Below are 18,305 nucleotides of genomic sequence, written 5' to 3'. Positions count from 1 at the left end.
CCTGCTTGCCCCCCCAGGGCTCCGCGCAGCAGTGGGGCGAGCAGCAGTGGGGCGGCGCTGGGGGCTGCTCAGACCCCCGAGGATCTGCAGTAGTGTGGGGTCGGGGAGGAGCCCGCGGCCGCGGCTCTGAGCCTGGAAAATGGGGCAAAAAACATCAAAGTTGGGTAAAAATGCGTCCTCAAGAGGGAACAACGGAGGACACAATCCCATGAGTAGAGACCCTAAAAATGCCATCAATGGGATTTGGTTGGGAGGGGAGAAGGAAAACCCCAAATTCAAGTGGAATAACCCAACTCAGTGCCCACTGGAGCACCATTCCCCACGAGCAGAGACCCTAAAAACGCCATCAATGGGATTTGGTTGGGATGGGAGAAGGAAAACCCCCCAAACTCAGGTGGAATAACCCAAATCAGCGCCCCTCACTCCCACCCAGAGCCAGCCCAGGTGATGCGGGGTGTGGGTTTTGGGGCATCCAGGAGCAGCACTGGTGCCGAGTACCGCGTCCTGGGCGGCGCGATGAGCGCGGGCAGCACGCAGCGGCCCCGGCAGCCCCGGGGCGCAGAAGGACACACGGATGCGGCTGCCACCGATGAGTGCTCCGTCGGTGGACGCCTGCACGCGCTCGGCGTCCATCGCCGATTCGTATTCGACGACGGCGAAACCCTTGGGGCTGCCCCGTCCTGCCCGAGTGCCAGCTGTGGGGACATGGCTGCCACCATGCACCAAAAACCACGCCGACATCCCGGCCCCAAAAACACAACGTCTGCCACAAAACCCAACGTCCGTGCCCATAAAACACAACGTCTTCCCAAGATACCCAACGTCCGTGCCCAAAAACCCAACGTCCCATGCCCAAAAAACACAACATCCGTGCCCAACAACCCAATGTCCATGCCCAAAAACCCAACATCTGTGCCCCAAAAGCCCAATGCCTACACAAGAAACCCAACATCTGTGCCCAAAAAACACAACATCCGTGCCCTAAAACCCAATGTCCATGCCCAAAAGCCCAACATCTGTGCCCAAAAACCCAACATCTTCCCAAGATACCCAACTTCTGTGCCCAAAAGCCCAATGCCTACACAAGAAACCCAACGTCTGTGCCCAGAAACCCAACGTCTGCCCAATAAACCCAAATACCGTGCCCCAAAAACCCAACATCTGCACCCAAAAACCCATGTCCATGCCCAAAACCCAACATCTATATAGGAAACCCAACGTCCGTGCTGCCCAAAAACACAACATCTGTGCCCAAAAACCCAACATCTGCCCAAGAAACCCAACGTCTGCACCCCAAAAACCCAACGTCTGCACCCAAAAACCCAACGCCTGACCACCCCTCCCACAGCCCACTCCCTCCCCCCCCACCGATAGCTCACCCTCCCCATAGCTTACTCCCCAGCCCCCACCCCACCACAGCCCACTGCCCCCCCTTCCCCCAACCCCACAGCCCACTCCATAACCCCGCTCCCCCGTTTTCCCCCCTCCCCCCACCCCACAAGCCCACCCTCCCCCCCCCCACAGCCCCACTTCCCTCCCCCCCATTTTTTCCCCCACCTGGCAGAACGTGGTGCTCGCACGTCCCGGCGAAGACCCTCCTGAGCCGCTCCCCCGTCCCCGTAGCCGCGCGGCAGCCCCTCCACGCGCAGACACCGCGCGTGCACCCCGTGCGCCGTCAGCAGCAGCCCGCGCGTCGCACCACCTGCACCCACAGCGCCGCCCCTTCCCCCCGCCCCCGGCACCCCCCGGCCCTGCAGCTCCGACCGCGCACCCCGCTCGCCCGCGCGCTCCTCCGCGTGTACTCCACGAAGCCGTAGCCCTTGGAGTGCCCGGTGCCGGGGGCTGTACACCAACGAGCAGCGCTCCACGGCGCCGTAACGGCCGCACCAAGGCCTCGAACTGCTGCTGGCTGTAGCGCCGCGGCAGGTTGGACACGCACAGCACGGCGGAGCCCGGGTGCAGTTGGGCGCGGGAGGTGGGTGGCGGGTGGCGGAGGGGTTGCAGCGGTGCAGGCGCTGAACGGCGGACGCGGCTTCGTCGCACGTGGACAGCGTCACCAGGGCTGGAAGGAGGAATGGGGGGGGGGGTATGGGGTCAGGAAGGGGGCGTTGGGGATGGCTGGGATATGTTGATCGGCCCCTAAGGGACACGTGGGGAGGGGCCTGGGGTTATCTGTGCCCCCCCAGTCACACCAGGGGACATAAAGACCACAAAGGGACACGTGGGGCATGTCCTGGGGGGTCCGATGGGGGTCATCTGTGCCCCCCAACCACACAAAGGGACACAAAGAGCCCAAAAGGGACACGTGGGAGAGGGTCCTGGGGGTTATCTGTGTCCCCCAAAAACATCAAGGGATGTAAAGACCTCAGAGGAACACATGGGGCACGTTCTGGGGGGGTCCGATGAGGTCATCTGTGCCCCTCAACCACACAAAGAGACACAAAGACCCCAGAGGAACATATGGGTTGGGTCCTGGGGGTCCGATAGGGTCATCTGTGCCCCACAACCACACAAAGGGACACAAAGACCCCCAAAAGAAACCCATAGGTCAAAACTCCAGCGGTTCTACCGGGGTCACCTGTGCCCCCCATCCACCCTAAAGAACCCCCCAAAAGAACCCACAGGTCAAACCCCGGTGGTTTTGTGGGGTCACGGCTTGTTAATTACCCCCCCCTCGATGTAATTAAGGAGCGCCGCTGCTCACGCCGTGCCCTTGTGTTTGTCCACGAAGCAGTACTTGAGCTCGAAGTCACGCAGCAGCTCCTGCACCTCCCTTGGGGGGGGGGAGGGGGGGGGGAATGGACACATCCACATTTACCCCCAGTGTGCCCATTTCTGCCCCAAAGAACGATGTTCCCCCCCCCCCCCCCCCAAACTTCTGAGGTCCAATCCCAGTGCCCCCCCCAACCCCAATTCCATCTCAGCCCCAAACGACATCCCAGCACTCACCTCCCCCACCACCACATAGACCCCCAGTGCCCCCCCCCAGCCCCCGTTCTGCCCCCCCCCCAAACCCCACTTTTCTCTCCATCACCCTCCAAACCCCCAGTGCCCCCCAGACACCAACCCCCATACACCCTCAACCCCACTTCATCCCCCACAGAGACCCCCACTATCCCCTCCAGGGCCCATCTCTCCCTCCCAAGACCCCCCCCCACAAGGCCTCACTCCCCCCCTTAACCCTCTCAGAGGCCTCCTCAAGCCCCATCCCCTCTCTTTTGCTCCCCCACTGCCCCATCCAAGCCCCCCCAAGAGACCCCATCCTCTCCAAAGCCCCCCAACCCCCCCAAAAAAGACTCCCCCGTCCCCCACTCCCCCTCCAGCTCCCCCCAGAGACCCCTCAGCCCCCCCCAGGACCTGTCCCCACCCCCTCAGACCCCCTCAGCCCCCTTCACGCCTCACTCCCCCTCCCCCCCCATCTCCCCCCCTGAGGCCCTGCCCTCCCCCCACCTGGTTGGTGACAATCGGCGGGCAGTCCCCCGGATGAGCACTTTGCGACGGTTCCGGAGCTGTCGGGCGCTCCCGCTCCAGACGGGCGCGCACTTCGGCGGCGTCCAGAGGCGGGAGCTCCTCCTCAGGGGCCCCCGCTCCGCCGCCATCGTCATTTCCCGCCTCCCTCCTACGCCGCCAACACGCCGCTCCCCCATTGGTCCGCCCTCGGAAGTATGGAGGGCGCCGATTGGGGCAGAGAAAACAAACATTCCGGGAGCAACGGTGGTGCGGATTGGCTGAGAGAAGCCCGCTCGGGAGCCTTGAGCTTTCGGATTGGGGTGGAGAGGGGGGAAGGCGCCGCCCCCCCGCTTGCTCATTGGTCGATTCGTAGAGACCACGCTCCTCAGCGGTGCCGGCGTCGAGATTTAAAGGGGACCGCGACGCGCTCTGCCCTATGGGGGTCTACACCGCCCCCCCATCACCTTATAGCGCCCCCCCATCACCCCCATAAGATCACCAGCCCCACCCCCCAGGATTCTCTCCCTGCCCTATAAAGATCCCTGCGCCCCTCCCCCCCACCATACAGGGACCCCCACAAACCCTCTGTGCCCTACAAGAACCCCCCCCTTTACCCCCCCCATAGCGCCCCCCCACCCCCCCCTTATAAGACAGCGCACATCTGGGGCCGTTACAGCCTTTATTGGGGATCCCCCTGCCCACCCCCCCAAACCCCAAAATGAGGTGGGGGCGTAACAGAGAGGCAATAAATATGGGGGGACACCAAATTTTGGGTGTGGGGGGGGCACAGAGCTCCTTCCCTCACACACCATTCATTTTGGGGGATGGGGGGAGGGGCTGGTTCTCATCCCAACATTCTGGGGGGGAAGGCCCCAATATTTGGCAATGGGGGATGGGGGGATAAAAACATGGTCATCCCACCCAATTTCACAGTGTTCGGCCCCATTTTGGCATGGGGGGGGTAAACTGGACACAGAGGATGGGGGGGCATTAGGATGTGCCCCCCCCCCCCTCCTTTCCAAGAAAAAAAAACAAAGAAAAAATTCATTAAAAAGCACTGAACAGCCCCAAAAGTGCAAGTGGGAGTGGAGGATAGGGAGGGCAAAAAAAAAAATTATTAAAAAATTATAAAAAAATAATGAAATGTCCCAAAAAATGGATGTAATGGCGAAGGGGTGGGTGTGGGGGGGTCAGGGTTTTGGGGGGGGGGGGGTCCAGAAGGGGGTCCAGGTGCCTCAGAGGACGCTGAAGACCGAGGGCGGTGCGGCGCCGTATTTGAGGCGGAAGGAGCGCAGCAGTGGGATGAGGTGTGGGAACGTGGGGCGGAAAGCGACCGCTGCGTCCCAGCACGTCTGCAGCACGCGGGTACAGCTGGGAAACGGGAGGAAACGGGAGGAAACGGGAGGAAATGGGAGGGAAACGGGGGGGAAACGGGGGGGAAACGGGGGGGAAACGGAGGGAAACGGGGAGGAAATGGGGGGGAAATGGGGGGGGAACGGGAGGAAACGGGGGGAAACGGGGGGGAAACGGGAGGAAACGGGGGGAAATGGGGGGGGAAATGGGGAGGAAACGGGGGGAAACGGGGAGGAAACAGGGAGGAAATGGAGGGGGAAACGGGAGGAAATGGGGGGAAACGGGAGGAAATGGGGGAAACGGGGGGGAAACGGGAGGAAACGGGAGGAAATGGGGAGGAAATGGGGGGAAACGGGGAGGAAACGGAGGGGGAAACGGGGGGAAATGGGGGGGGAAACGGAGGGAAACGGGGAGGAAATGGGGGGAAATGGGGGGGAACGGGAGAGAAACGGGGGGAAATGGGGGGGAAACGGGGGGGGAAACGGGGGGAAATGGGGGGGAAACGGAGGGAAACGGGGAGGAAATGGGGGAAATGGGGGGGAACGGAGGAAACGGGGGGAAACGGGGGGAAACGGGGGGGAAACGGGAGGAAACGGGGAGGAAACGGGGGGAAACGGGGGGGAAAACGGGAGGGGAAACGGGGGGAAACGGGGGAGGAAACGGAGGGGAAATGGGAGGAAATGGGGGAAACGGGGGGGAAACGGGAGGAAACGGGAGGAAATGGGGGGGAAACGGGAGGAAACGGGGGGGGAAATGGGGAGGAAACGGGGGAGGAAACGGGGGAGGAAACAGGGAGGAAATGGAGGGGAAACGGGAGGAAATGGGGGGAAACGGGAGGAAATGGGGGAAACGGGGGGGAAACGGGAGGAAACGGGAGGAAATGGGGGGGAAACGGGGAGGAAACGGAGGGGAAACGGAGGGGAAACGGGGGGGAAGTGGGGGCAGGAGGGGGGAATGGCGTCAAAACAGGGGGAAATGGGGGGAAAAAGAGGGAAATGGGTGAAAATATGGGGGGGAAATGGGGAGAAATGATGGGAAATCAGGAGAAAATGTGGGGGGAAGGGTCAGAATAGGGGGGAAATGGAGGCAGGAAGGGGGGGAATGGGGTCAGAACAGGGGGGAATGGGGAAAAAGGGGGAGAAAAGGGGGGAAAAAAGGGAAATGGATCAGAATGGGAGGGAAGTTCGGGGGAAATGAGATAAAATGATGGGAAATCAGGAGAAAAAGGGGGAAAAAGGGTCAGAATGGGGGGGGAAATAGGGGAGGAAATTGAGGGGAAATGGGCAGAAACAAAAGGAAAAGGGGGGGGGGTAAATGGGTTAGAACAGGGGGCATGGGGGGGAAGGGAATAGGGTCAGAAGGGGAGAAATGGGGGGGAAAGTGGGGAAATGGGGAAGAAATAGGGGGAAACAGGCGGAAAAAGGGGTGGAAATGGGGGGAAGAAGGGCAAAATGGGTCCAAATTTGGGAAATGGAAGGGAAAAGGGCAGAAATAGAGGGGAAAAATGGGGAAAAAGAGAGGGAAAAGTGGGGGAGAGAAACGGGTTTGGGTGACCCTCACCTCATAGGGACAGCCCTGGGGACACGGGCAGCCGCCCGTCCGCGCTCCAGGAGCTCCATCAGCCGCAGCACCGTCATCTGCCCCTGCGTCGGCCCCCGATCATCTCCAGGAACTTCTGCTTTTTTTGGGGGGGGGGGAGGAGACATTTCGGAGGTCAGGGCTGTCCCCCCATGTTTGGGGTCCATCCCCCCCCTGTCCCGGACGCACCGCTGGAGGGCTGAGCGCGGGGGTCGCAGTGGGTGAGCAGCTCATACAGAGTGACCCCAAAGGACCACACGTCCGACGCGAAGGAGAAGCAGGCATTCCTTCAGGCACTCCATGGCGAACCTATGGGGCGTGTGGGACGTGGGGGGGACGCCGTGGGGACACAGCAGGGACCCAATGGGGGACAGGGGAGGGTGGGGGAACATGGGGACACAACGGGGGACCCAATGGGGACCTGGGATAGGGTAACATGGGGGGCACAACTGGGACTCAATGGGAACACAACAGAAAGACAATGGGTACACAGCGGAGTCACAATGGGGTGAGAGGGACCCAATGGGGACACTAGGGAGATCCAATGGGGACACTATGGTGTGACAGGGACACAATGGGGACACAACTGGGACAATATGGGGACAAAATGGAGGCACGGTGGGGGGCACTATGGGGACAGGGGCACAATAGTGACATCATGGGGACACTATGGAGATCCAATGGGGACCCAACAGAGACCCAATGGGGGACACTACAGGAACTCAATGGGAACCCAATGGGGACACTATGGGGACACCATGGAGACCCAATGGGGACACTATGGGGACCCAATGGGGGACACCATGGAGATCCAATGGGGACACTATGGGGACCCAGGGGGGGACAGGAAGGTGACGGCGCACCAGAAGACGGGGCTGTCGCCATCATCACGGACGCGGGTAGTAGTCGCGGCCCCTCGGGCAGCGCTTTGGCCAAACCGAAGTCGCCGATCTTGACGCGGTGCTCGCTCTCCAGCAGAACGTTGCGCGCACGCCAGGTCCCGGTGGATGTAGTGCAGGGAGTGCAGGTAGGCCATGCCCTGCGGGGGGAGAGAAAATGGGGGGATGGGAGGGGGCTGTGGGGGGGCAAGGAGTGGGGCACAGAGGGGTTTGTAGGGGCACAAATGGGGCATGAAAGCACTTATAGGGTCATAAATTAGGCAGAGAGGTTTGTAGGGACACAAATACGGCACAGAGGCATTTGTAGGGTCAGAAAATAGGGCACAGAAGCACTTACAGGGAAGAAAAATGGGGGCTGGGTCCATTTTCTGCAGAGGGTAAATGGGGCTGGGACTGTTTTCGGGGTGGGAACATGGGGATGGGGGTGTTTTTTGTGGGGGAAAAGGCCAAGCCCCCACCTCACAGATCTGCTGGGCAAAGAGCAGGATGCGTGCCAGCCCCCACGGGGGTGCCTTGGAGGGCAGGTAGGGGTCCCCGCAAGGGCTGCCCAGCGGCACGTACTCCATGATCAGCTGCACCACCTTCTCCCCTGAGGGAGAAGCAAGAGAGAGAGAGCCCTCAAAATTGGGATCCCACACCCCCAACCACGACCCCAGCCACGGGAGAGATCCCAAACCACAACCATGACCCCAGTCACAACTCCAACCACGACCCCAACCACGAGAGAGATCCCAACCCAGAGAGGCATCCCAAACCCCAACCCCACAGAGACCCACCCCAAATTCCCTTTTCCAGCACCCCCAAGGACAGTGTAGGGGTTGACGGGGCACACACACCCCCCAACAGAAGGGATCCTGGCCCCCACGGTATTCTCCCCGTACCCTGCTCGCTGCAGCAGCAGCCCTTGTACTTGACAATGTTCTCATGGTAGAGCGTCTTGAGGATGGAGATCTCCTTCCTCCAGCTGGCCAGCAGCTGTGGGCTTGCAGTCAGCCTTCAGGGACTTGACGGCCCACCATCTCACCCCGTCCCATCGTTGGTGGGGTCGTAGCAGTAGAGGCCCACCTTGCCAAAGTGACCCTGTGTGGATACGCAACAGGGTTGGACAGTGCGCTTGGGACTGCATCAACCAGTGGTCAAACCAACGGCCAACTGTTGGTCAAACCGATGGCCAACCAATGGCCAAGTGTTGGTCAACTGATGGTCAACCGTTTGATCAAACATTGGCCAACCAAAGATCAACCAATAGTTCAAGTGTTGCTCAACTGATGGTCAACCAATGGTCAACTGCCAGTCAACACTTTGTCAACCAATGGTCAACCATTGGCCAACCCCATGGTCAACTGTTGTCCACCAGGATGCCCCCCAGGTCCTTCTCCGGAGCAGCTCAGCCCCAACCCACACTGCGAGGTGTGGCTCCCCAGGAGCAAGACTCCACACATGGACTCAGAGAACCCCATGAGATCCTTCTCCGCCCCATGAGGTTCCTCTCAACCCCATAAGATCCCTCTTGAAACCACAAGGTCCCTTGCCTCCCCACAAAGTCCCTCTCAGCCCAGCCCTTTGCCCAGGCCCATGCTGAGGACCATCACGAGTGCCCCACCTCGCCCAACTCGCGGATCTTTTTCAGGTACCGCTTCTGGAAGACAGTGGGGTCGGACACGGGGAGGTCGGGGGTTGACGGAGGAGACATCCACGAGGTCTGGAAGGGACAGAGGTTATGGGGGGGGGAGACAGGGGTGGTGCCAAGGTCTGAACTCATCTTTGCCCCCCACCAATGCTGTACAGATGTGATTTCTGCTCCAGTTTTACGCCCCAGGTCTCAGAATTAAGAAGTAGTGATAGGATCAGAGATGGACCACCACCACAACAGAAGAAATTCTATGGGGTGGAGGAGGGGGGGGGGGGCAGAGCCTCACTGTGGGGCTGGAGCTGAGTCAGGTCCCGCAGGACAGTGCGGGAAGGACGGCCCGTTCAGCGGGCGTGTAGCTCAGACACTGCTGGATTGAGGGCGGCCAGGTCCTGGCAGGAGGGCTCAGGCAGGCGGTGCTTCTTCTCGTAGAAAACGCTCTTTCTGAGAAAAATAATTAAAAAAAATAAGGTGATTTTAAGGATCTCCTCGCCAAGGGAACGCCCTGTAGGAAGAACGGAGATTGGGGGGCACTCTCGGCCGGGGTGCGCTCCTTGAGGGGGACATCGGCATCGAAGCAGATCTCCAGCAGCGTGGTGCCAAAGCTCCACTTGTCGGCCGCCGGGCTGAGGTTTCCCGCATCCTGGATGCACTCTGGGGCGATCCATGGGATCCGCTCCACACGTTCTGGGGGGGGAAAGGGAGGGTGGGGGTGAGGAGGAAGGGGGGCACAGAGCGGTGGGCGTGGGGAGGAGCTCCCAGTCGGAAGCGCTCCCAGTAGGTGGGAGGTCCCAGTAGGAAGGGGGGTACTGGAAGGAGAGGGCACCCAATAGGAGGGGGGCTTCCCAGTAGGAGCAGGTCCCAGCAGGAGGGGTGGCTCCCAGTAGGACCTGATCCCAACCCTAACCCAATCCTACCTTAACTCCAACCCTATCCCAATCCTAACCTGATTCCAGCCCTAACCCTAACCCAATTCCAGCTCCAACTCTAACCATACCCTAAAATTAAATGCAATCCTAACCCCCAACACAAATACTATCCCAACCTCTAACCATAACCACAGCCATAACCCCAACCATAACTTAGGCTGTCTTAACCCTAACTGCAACCATAACCCTAACTATAACCTGAACCATAACCTCAACCCCAAATGCTATCTTAACCTCAACCACAACCCCAACCCCACAATGCCCTCAACCCCTTCCCAACCCCACACGCACGGTGCACGGGGACACCGTACCTTCTCGGGACAGCACAGTGAAGCTGACCCCGGGGTCGCTGAGGCTTAACGAAGGGCAGCGCGCCGTCAGCTCAGCCCCGTCCGGGCCAGCAGGACGTTCTTGGCACATACATTGCCGTGTGCACCAGGTTCTTGTCCTCCTGGGGGGGGCAGGGAGAGGCACCGTGGTGGGGTGGGGTCACCTCCCTGTCCCCACGTGGCCCGGTTGGTTTTGGCCACCAGGGGCACAACCGCTGGTCAACTGTTGGTCAACCATGAGTCAACCATTTGTTAATGGTCAACTGTTGGTCAAGTGTGTCAACCATTGATCAACTGTTGGTCAACCACTAGGCAACCATTGGTCAGCCACTGGCCAATCACTTGTTAACAACTGGTCAACTGGTGGTCAACAATGAGTCCACTCTTAGTCAACAGCTGGTAAACCATCAGTCAACAGTTGGCCAACCACTGATCAACAATTACTCAACCATTTGTTAACAACTGTTTAACTGGTGGTCAACCATTAGTCAATCACTGGTTAACGGTTAGTCAACCACAGGCCAACCAGCAGCCAATCAGTAGTCAAACCCAGGCTCACCAGGTAGCTCAGGGCGCTGGCCAGCTGCTTGGCCACTGCGATCTTCCACCCCACGGGGACTCTGCCCCTTCTCCTTCCGCAGGAGGACATCCAGAGGGCCGTGCTCCACAAACTCCTCCACCATGATATCTGCCGATTGGAAATGGGATTGGGGGGTTGGAAAGGTCCTCGAAGGTCACAGGATGACAGAATGGGTTGGGGTTTGAGTTGGAAAGATCCTTCAAGATCACAGAGAAGCACAGAATGTTCGGGTTGAAAGGGACCTTGAAGACCACAGAAGCATGGAATGGTTGGAAAGGTCCTTAAAGGTCACAGAATGGGTTGGGCTTGGGATGGAAAGATCCTTAAAGGTCACAGAACCATGGAATGGGTTGGAAGAGTCCTCAAAAATCATAGAACTATGAAATGGTTGGGTTGGAAGGGTCCTTAAAGGTCATAATTGGGATTGTAAAGGTTCTTCAAGATCTCAGAACCCTAGAAACTCATAATGGCTGAACAAAAAAGGGTCCTTAAAGATCACAAAACCATCAGATCACAGCACAGTCGATTCAGAAGCATTCTTACACCCCCCCCCAGCCCCACCCCCCGCTGCAGGCTAGGTGCCCCATCCACCTTTAGGGGCAAAAAACGTGGAATCACTCACTCTCTCTGAGCCCCTCACGCAGACGCCCGTGCACGAAGGCGAGGTGGACGTGCGATACTTGGCTCATCAAGCTGGCTGTCTCGAAGAACGCCTGGGGACGGAGCAGAGAGAGCGTCGCGAAGACGTCCAACCACCACGGCACGGTGCGGCGTGTGGGCGGTTGGGCTCACCAGAGCGATGTCCCGGTGGCTGGGGTCCAACACTTTGAGCACCACGTGCATCTCTCGGCCATCGTTGTTGTTGTTTCTGCTCGGTGGAGAAGTACTCAGGCCTCATCAGCGTTGGGCCAGAAGTGCCGCGGACTTTCAGGACGCCGTCATAGATGTTGGTTGCGGGTGCCCTGGCCCAGGTGGGCTCGCTGAGGGGTGGGAGAAGGAGGTCAATGGGTGTTCTGGTGGCCAATGGTTGGCCAACAGTTGACCATGAGCCAATAGTGTGCCCTCATTGGCCAAGATGGCCACAGCTGACCAAACAGTTGGCCAACAGTTGGCTTTATTCGGTGGAGGTTGGACTAGGGGATTCTCCATAAGTGCCCCTCCAGGCCCTGTGGTTCTGGAATTGCTCCAGGGTGTCCCTTTCTCACGCCCAAAATGACCCAGATTTGGGGTTGTGCCCCACAGCCCCAGCAGGCAGAGCCCCCCCCAACCTGAGTGATTTCATCCTTGCGGATCTGGTGGAAGCTGAGCTGGGTCAGGTTGAGGATTTGCTTCTCCCCATCCTTCACCTTCTGTGTGTGGTGATCAGCAGGTCCGAGATCTCTGCCACAAGAAGGAATAAACGCTTGCCAAGCTCCACCGACAGCGGTGTGGCCCTTCTCTCTGATGGAAGGAAGGGGGGAAGCGCAGGCGGTAACCGGGTCCCGGTTTTGGGGTGGGCAGCACCTCTTCACCGTGAAGTTCTCATCGCCGGAGCGCAGCGTGCAGCCCTTGAGGGTGTCCAGCAGCTCCCGCAGGGTGGGGAACGCGCGCTCCCACCCCTCCAGCACAAAGGAGTCACCCTTCTTCTGGATGCGGAACTGGCGGAACTTGAGGGCTCCCGGCACCCCGGGGTCCTGGAGGAGAGTGCGTGGTGTCAGGAGGGAGGAACAGCTCTGTCACTCAACACCTGTTGGATCCCATATTGGGCTCCTAAATGAGACTGGTGGAGCCCACTGGGTTCCCAGTGGGGGCTGGTGGATCCTGCAGTACCTGCTGGTTTCCCCTCTTCACCACAGCCAGGATCATCCTGTCAAAGTCGAGGGACACTCCAGCGGAGGACGTAGAGCCCTCTCCTCCTCGTACTCCTACCCGGCGCAGTTTGGCAAAGACAAATTCCTCCCTGGGGAAAGGGAAAAGCTGTAGGAAACCCCGAGGATGTGGGGCGGCACAGTGGGGCACAGTGCTCACTGCATGGGCCCGTGGATGCCGTTGTGGATGCTCATGACGAGGCGTGGTGGGGCCACCTCGTGGCACAGGTAGTGGTTGGAGTCGGCTGTGAGTCGGAAGTATCCGTCCAGCAGTGTGAGACGAAGGAAAGCGCGCTCTCGTGGGACGGGAGGAGCACTTCCTGTGGGGGGAGGGGAAGGCACTGAGGAGCAGGGAAGGAGGGTCCCCAAATTCCAGTGCTTGAGGGGTTAGAAGGGATCTCTGCATCTATGCTGACTTCGCAGTCAACTGCTGAGTCAACCATTGGCCAACCATCGATCACGATTGGTCAACTGCTGTCCCAACCATTGGCCAACACTTGGTGAACCATTGGGTTAACCACTGGTCAACCATTGGGTCAACCGCTGGCCAACCACTGGTCACAAATGGTCAACCGTTGCATCGACTATTGGCCAATCATTGGTCTTAACTGGTCAATGGTTGCACACCAACCATTTGTCAACCATTGGGTCAACCCTGGCAAACAACTGTTGGTCAACCGTTGGTCACAGTCAACCCTTGGGTCTACTGCTGGCCAACTGGTGGGCACAACTAGTCAACTGTCGGTCAACCGTTGCTCACAACTAGTCAACTATAGGATAGACTGTTGGCCAACCAGAACACATTGGGTCCTTTCCACCTCCCCCCATGGCAGCTGCCCCAAATCCACCCAATCTCCACCCAGAAACAAACCCCAAAATCCCTGCTCCGTCCCGCCGCGTCCTCCCGGCACCGCGCGGCGCTCACCAGGCACTTGTTGTCCTGCCGGGTGGAACGCTGACCCTGCGGTCCTGGATGACGATGTGGGTGATCTCCCGGAAGTCACAGAAGTGGACCCACGGGGGGCTCCGTGGGCTGCGGCGGGTGTCCGGGGGCTCCGGTTCCTTCCGTCTGCTCCCTCCGTCCGAAATATCCGCGGGTGGGAGATGACCTCAACACTCTACAGAGTGAAATAAGAGTGTTGGGGGCAGCGGGGGGGTGGGGCTGGGGGGGGCCTTGAGGTCCTTTCCAACCCAACAGTTGGGTTGTTTCGTGATCTCGAAGGACTCTTCCAACACATCCAGTGGTTCTGTCATCTTTAAGGACGCTTTCAACCCAACTAATCCATAGTTCTGTGACCTTTAAGGACCCTTCTATCCCAACCATTCCATAGTTCTATGATCTTTAAGGGACCTTTCCAACCCATCACACGGTTCCATGACCTTTAAGGATCCTCCAACACAAACTCAACCCATTTTATCCCCTTTAAGGGCCTCCCAACCCATAACTCACCCCATTTTATCCCCTTTAAGGACCCCTCCCAACCCACCCCATCCCACCCCCCCATGAACTCACCTCGAGCGGGCACGGGCCGCCACTGGATCCCAGTAGTAGTCCCCAGTGACCAGAACCTCATGGCTAACCGGGCCCGTCCCTCGGCAGAGCGGCGCGCTCCCACGCTCCGCCGGCACGTGGCCCCCATCGCTGTAGGGCCGCACCTTCTCCCCTTCGTTGGAGACGTCCAAGGAGAGCGCGGGGAAGAGCTCGGTCCCGAAGCGCAGCGGTGCCAACTGCTCCAGGGTGGCCACGTACTTGAACATGACGTCCTGCTCCGCCAGCTTCCCCGCGCCCCACCGTGTGCTGCTGGAAGCGCCGCACGAACTTCCGGAAGACGTTCTTCATGCGGAACCGCGTCACAGCGCTGTTGTGTTGGATCTGACGCCGGAAGGAGCGCGGGATGCACTCCTGGAAGCTGCGGGGGGGGACCCCGGGGGGGACCCCCCGAAGTGTTGTTGGAACGTCACGATGCTCCGACCCCCAAATCTCCAAATTCTGACCTCCAAATCCCGATCCCAAATCCTCAAATCGGGACATAAAATGAGCCAAATTCCAGCCTAAAATCCCAACCCCAAATCCCGATCCCAAATCCCCAAATCGGGACACAAAATTAGCCAAATTCCAGCCCCAAATCCCAACCCCAAATCCCAAATCCCAACCCAAACCCCTCAAATGTTCCCACCCCAAATCCAGAACCCTGATCCCAAGTCCCCAAATCGGGACACAAAATTCGCCAAATTCCAGTCTCAAATCCCAACCTAAACCCCTCAATGTTCCCACCCCAAATCCCAACCCAAAATCTCAACCCAAACCCCCGCGATGTCCCCGGTCCAAATCCCCACATCCCATCCCAAACCACCCAACGCTGCCACCCCCAAATTCCGCCCCATACCCCCATTCCCACCCCAAACCCCCAACATAACCACCCAAAACCCCAACACCCCCACCCCCATACCTCCCGAATTCCCACCTAAAACCCCACATCCCACCCCACGCCCCAACACTCCAACCCAAAACCCCAACAATCGCACCCCACGCCCCCAACACTCCCACCCCCACACCCCCAAATTCCACCCCACACCCCAGCACTCCCATCCAAACCCTCCCAACACTCCCACTCCACACCCTCAAATCCCACCCCACGCCCCCAAATCCCACCCCCACGCCCCCACCCCCCCGTCCCCCACCTGTATTTCCGCGCCACGTCCTGGAGGCAGCGGCCGCTGCGGAGCGCGATGTGCGCGAGGTGCAGCACGGCCATGCCCAGGCTCTCGTTCTTGAAGCGCTGCACTTCCGCCTCCGTCCGGAAGTCCGTTAACGACGCCGCGTCGTTAATGAAATCAAATTTTCCCTGGGGGGGGGGGGGGGGAAGAGGGAGGAGGGGGGAGAGGAGAACACCATGCGGTGACTGTGAGAGGGCCCAGAGGAGACATCCCACCCAACTGTTTCTGCGGTTCTGTGACCTTCCAGGACCCTTCCAATCCATTCCGTGGTTCTATATTCTCCCAGGACTTTAATAATCCATTTCGTGGTTCTATGACCCTCCCAGGACCCAAACTATTCCATTGTTCCATGCTCCTATGGCCTTCCAGGTCCTTAACAATCCATTCCATGGTTCCTTGACCTTTAAGGACCCTTCCAACCCAACCCCAGTTCATTCTACGACCTTTAAGGATCCTTCCAATTCCTCCCACGGTTCTATGATCTTCAAGGACCTTTCCAACCCATTCTACGCTTCTATACCCTTTTAGGACCCTTCCAACCCAACCATTCTACAACTCTACAACTTTAAGGACTCTTCCCATCCCATGGCTCGATGACCTTCCAGGACCCTTCCAACCCAACCATTCTGCAATTCTATGACCTTCCAGGACCCTTCCAACCCAACCATTCTACAACTCTACAACCTTTAAGGACCCTTCCAACCCAACCATTCTACAACTCTACAACCTTTAAGGACCCTTCCAACCCAACCATTCTACAACTCTACAACCTTTAAGGACCCTTCCCACCCATCCCACGGCTCGATGACCTTCCAGGACCTGCCCGCCCCCACCTGCTCGAACAAATACTCGAAGGACGCTCTGTCGAGTACGGCGGTGCCGCGCGGTTTCTCGTCGGCGGTGTCGCTGTTGCCGCGGTGCGTGCCGGAACACGGCCGGCTCCTGTTCGTTCATGCCGTGCCAGTTCCGGAAGTAGAACCTGCGGCAGGAGACGGTCCTTCCAGGACCTTTCCAACCCATCCCACGGCATTTTAATCCTTAAGGACCTTTCCAGCCAATTCCACAGTTCTGTGATCTTTAAGGACCCTCCCAACCCACTCCATGGTTTCTACGACCTTCCAGGACCCCTCCCACCCAAACCATTCCATCCTTCTGTCCCCTTCAAGGACCCAGCTGGCCCTTTGGGGTAGGTGTGAGCTGACAGGACCTGGCGCAGCTCACCGGATGCGGAAGTGCAGGTGGCGGGTCACGATCTTCTGTGGCACTGAAGCAGTGATTGGGCGGCAGCCAGGTCCTGGTTGGTGCATCGTACAGTGGCGAACAGCGCTGCACAGCGTGGGGAGATGCCTGCAGGAACAGCCGGGCGGGTCCTGGAAGGTCACGGAATTGGGGCAGGGGAGGGGAGGGGTCCTGGAAGGTCAGAGAGCCAGGGGGTGGGCGGAGAGAGAGCCCTGTAAGGTCACAGAACTAGGTGATAGGTGGGATGGAAGACAGACGGGCTGGGAGGGTCCTGGAAGGTCACAGAGTCATGAGGTAGGTTGGCAGGGTCCTGGAAGGTCAAGCAAGTAGGGAACAGGTGGGTGAAATGGTCCTGGAAGGTCACTGAACTGCGGGGTGGGTTGTGAAGGCAATGGTAGGTTACATAACTAGGGGATAGTTGGGCTGGGAAAGTCCTGGAAGATCATGTAACTATTGGATGGATTGGGAGGGTCCTGGAAGATCATGGAGTCATGGGGTAGGTAGGGATGGTCCTAGAAGATCACAGAACCACGGGCTGGGTTGGAAAGGTCATGGAAGGTCACAGAACCACGGGTCGGGTCAGGTCGGGAAGGTCCTGGAAGGTCACAGAACCAAGGGGTGGGTCAGGAAGGTCCTGGGAAGGTCGCAGTGCTCTCACCGAGGCGCTGTGCCAGTTGGATGCAGACCTCCTCAGCGCTCGGCGCTCCGTTCCCGTCGCTCCGCCACCGCTCGCCCTCCTCACCGCCCCCCCCCGCCCCCCCCCGTGCAGGAAAACCGCGACGCCGGGGGGGCTCACCGCGCTCCGGAACAGCGACATGGCCTGGGGTGGGGGGGGTAATTAGCACCGGGGTTAATGAAGTGGGGGGGTGGGGGGATCTCATTGCTGGGGGTGGGGAGGGGGGAGTTGGGACCCATCTAGTTGTAGAGTGGGGCGACACCTGGGGGGTGGGGGGGGGAAATGGATCTGGAGGGGTGAGGGGTCCCAAGAGGAAGAGAGAATCCCCAGGAGGGCCCACACAGGCCCACCTCGGAGACCTCCCAGCCCCACATCCCCCCCCAGCCCCACACAAAGACCCCCAGAGCCCCCAACCCCCACACACACCGCCTCCGCCCCGCTCCGTCCCCTTCTGCTTCCGCTTCCGCTTTCGCCCCCGCCGCCTATTGGGCGCGAGAGACGCGCGCTGCCATTGGCAGAACGCTGTCGGGGAACACGCCCCCATCTGGAGGGCGGGGTCTAAGCATGGGCGTGGCTCCTTGATGGGCGGAGTTACGTGAAGGGGCGGGGCTAAAGACAGTGGTGTAGGAATGAGGGAATAAGGCATAGAGTGGAGGGGGGGCAGAATTGAGGTGGGGCAAAACGGGCAATGGGGGGGGCAAACTGGAGGGGAAGAAGGGGGCCTAATTGTGGGGGCACAGCTCGATATGGGGCAGGAGTCACCCACACATGGGGGGGGGTGAGGGGCTTCACAGTGAATGTGATGGAGCAGAGCTGAATGTTGGGGTAGAAATGGTTGAAATTTGGGGAGAGACGGATGTGGGGAGAAATAGGTCAGACTGGGGGGGGGCACAGGCGATTGTAGGCGGCAGAGTTGGGATTTAGGGGTGCACAGCTGGCTGTGGGGGAGCAGGTGGTTGCAAATGGAGTAAGGGCACAGCTGCTGTGGGGCGGTGTTGCTGTGGGGCTGAGAAGTGATGTGGGGAAATGGTACTGGGATGTATGGGGATGGTGCCACTACGGGGCAGGAACTCCAGG

General features: G+C 59.4%; 2 protein-coding genes across 2 annotated transcripts; both read right to left on the bottom strand.

The window, feature by feature from the left end:
* Positions 1 to 9: 9 nt before the first annotated feature.
* LOC136048177 (ribonucleoprotein PTB-binding 1-like) lies at positions 10 to 3,809 on the bottom strand (the record flags this gene model as incomplete). The annotated part of the gene is given in 13 exon segments (XM_065735661.1): positions 10 to 74; positions 76 to 132; positions 499 to 675; positions 678 to 695; positions 1,581 to 1,772; positions 1,775 to 1,840; positions 1,842 to 1,877; positions 1,879 to 2,001; positions 2,004 to 2,058; positions 2,702 to 2,773; positions 3,451 to 3,521; positions 3,523 to 3,619; positions 3,700 to 3,809. Coding segments are annotated over 13 exon segments (1,139 nt in total), but the record flags the coding sequence as incomplete, so codon positions are not given.
* Positions 3,810 to 4,660: 851 nt separating this feature from the next.
* TYK2 (tyrosine kinase 2) lies at positions 4,661 to 17,772 on the bottom strand. Its single transcript, XM_065735659.1, is given in 52 exon segments — positions 4,661 to 4,814; positions 4,816 to 4,821; positions 6,364 to 6,393; positions 6,396 to 6,452; positions 6,455 to 6,478; positions 6,571 to 6,591; positions 6,593 to 6,658; positions 6,660 to 6,690; positions 7,245 to 7,291; positions 7,294 to 7,371; positions 7,373 to 7,420; positions 7,739 to 7,869; positions 8,162 to 8,360; positions 8,884 to 8,955; positions 8,957 to 8,982; positions 9,200 to 9,251; positions 9,254 to 9,286; positions 9,288 to 9,350; positions 9,443 to 9,597; positions 10,151 to 10,193; positions 10,195 to 10,221; positions 10,223 to 10,270; positions 10,273 to 10,290; positions 10,728 to 10,793; positions 10,795 to 10,856; positions 11,367 to 11,397; positions 11,399 to 11,461; positions 11,541 to 11,615; positions 11,617 to 11,700; positions 11,702 to 11,728; positions 12,017 to 12,103; positions 12,106 to 12,126; positions 12,224 to 12,421; positions 12,558 to 12,608; positions 12,610 to 12,657; positions 12,660 to 12,687; positions 12,756 to 12,868; positions 12,871 to 12,915; positions 13,521 to 13,544; positions 13,547 to 13,669; positions 13,671 to 13,711; positions 14,109 to 14,148; positions 14,150 to 14,383; positions 14,385 to 14,505; positions 15,278 to 15,441; positions 16,147 to 16,224; positions 16,226 to 16,292; positions 16,535 to 16,557; positions 16,559 to 16,627; positions 16,629 to 16,660; positions 17,211 to 17,372; positions 17,655 to 17,772. Coding segments are annotated over 52 exon segments (3,699 nt in total). The 3' UTR covers positions 4,661 to 4,685.
* Positions 17,773 to 18,305: the final 533 nt, after the last annotated feature.

Source organism: Cyrtonyx montezumae, unplaced genomic scaffold, assembly GCF_038088225.1.
Source record: "Cyrtonyx montezumae isolate F1298 unplaced genomic scaffold, pur_monq_1.0 scaffold_194, whole genome shotgun sequence".
In the NCBI taxonomy this organism is placed as follows: domain Eukaryota; kingdom Metazoa; phylum Chordata; class Aves; order Galliformes; family Odontophoridae; genus Cyrtonyx; species Cyrtonyx montezumae.
The sequence above is the reverse complement of the archived record's forward strand: the minus strand, read 5'-3'. Positions and strand labels throughout refer to the sequence as shown.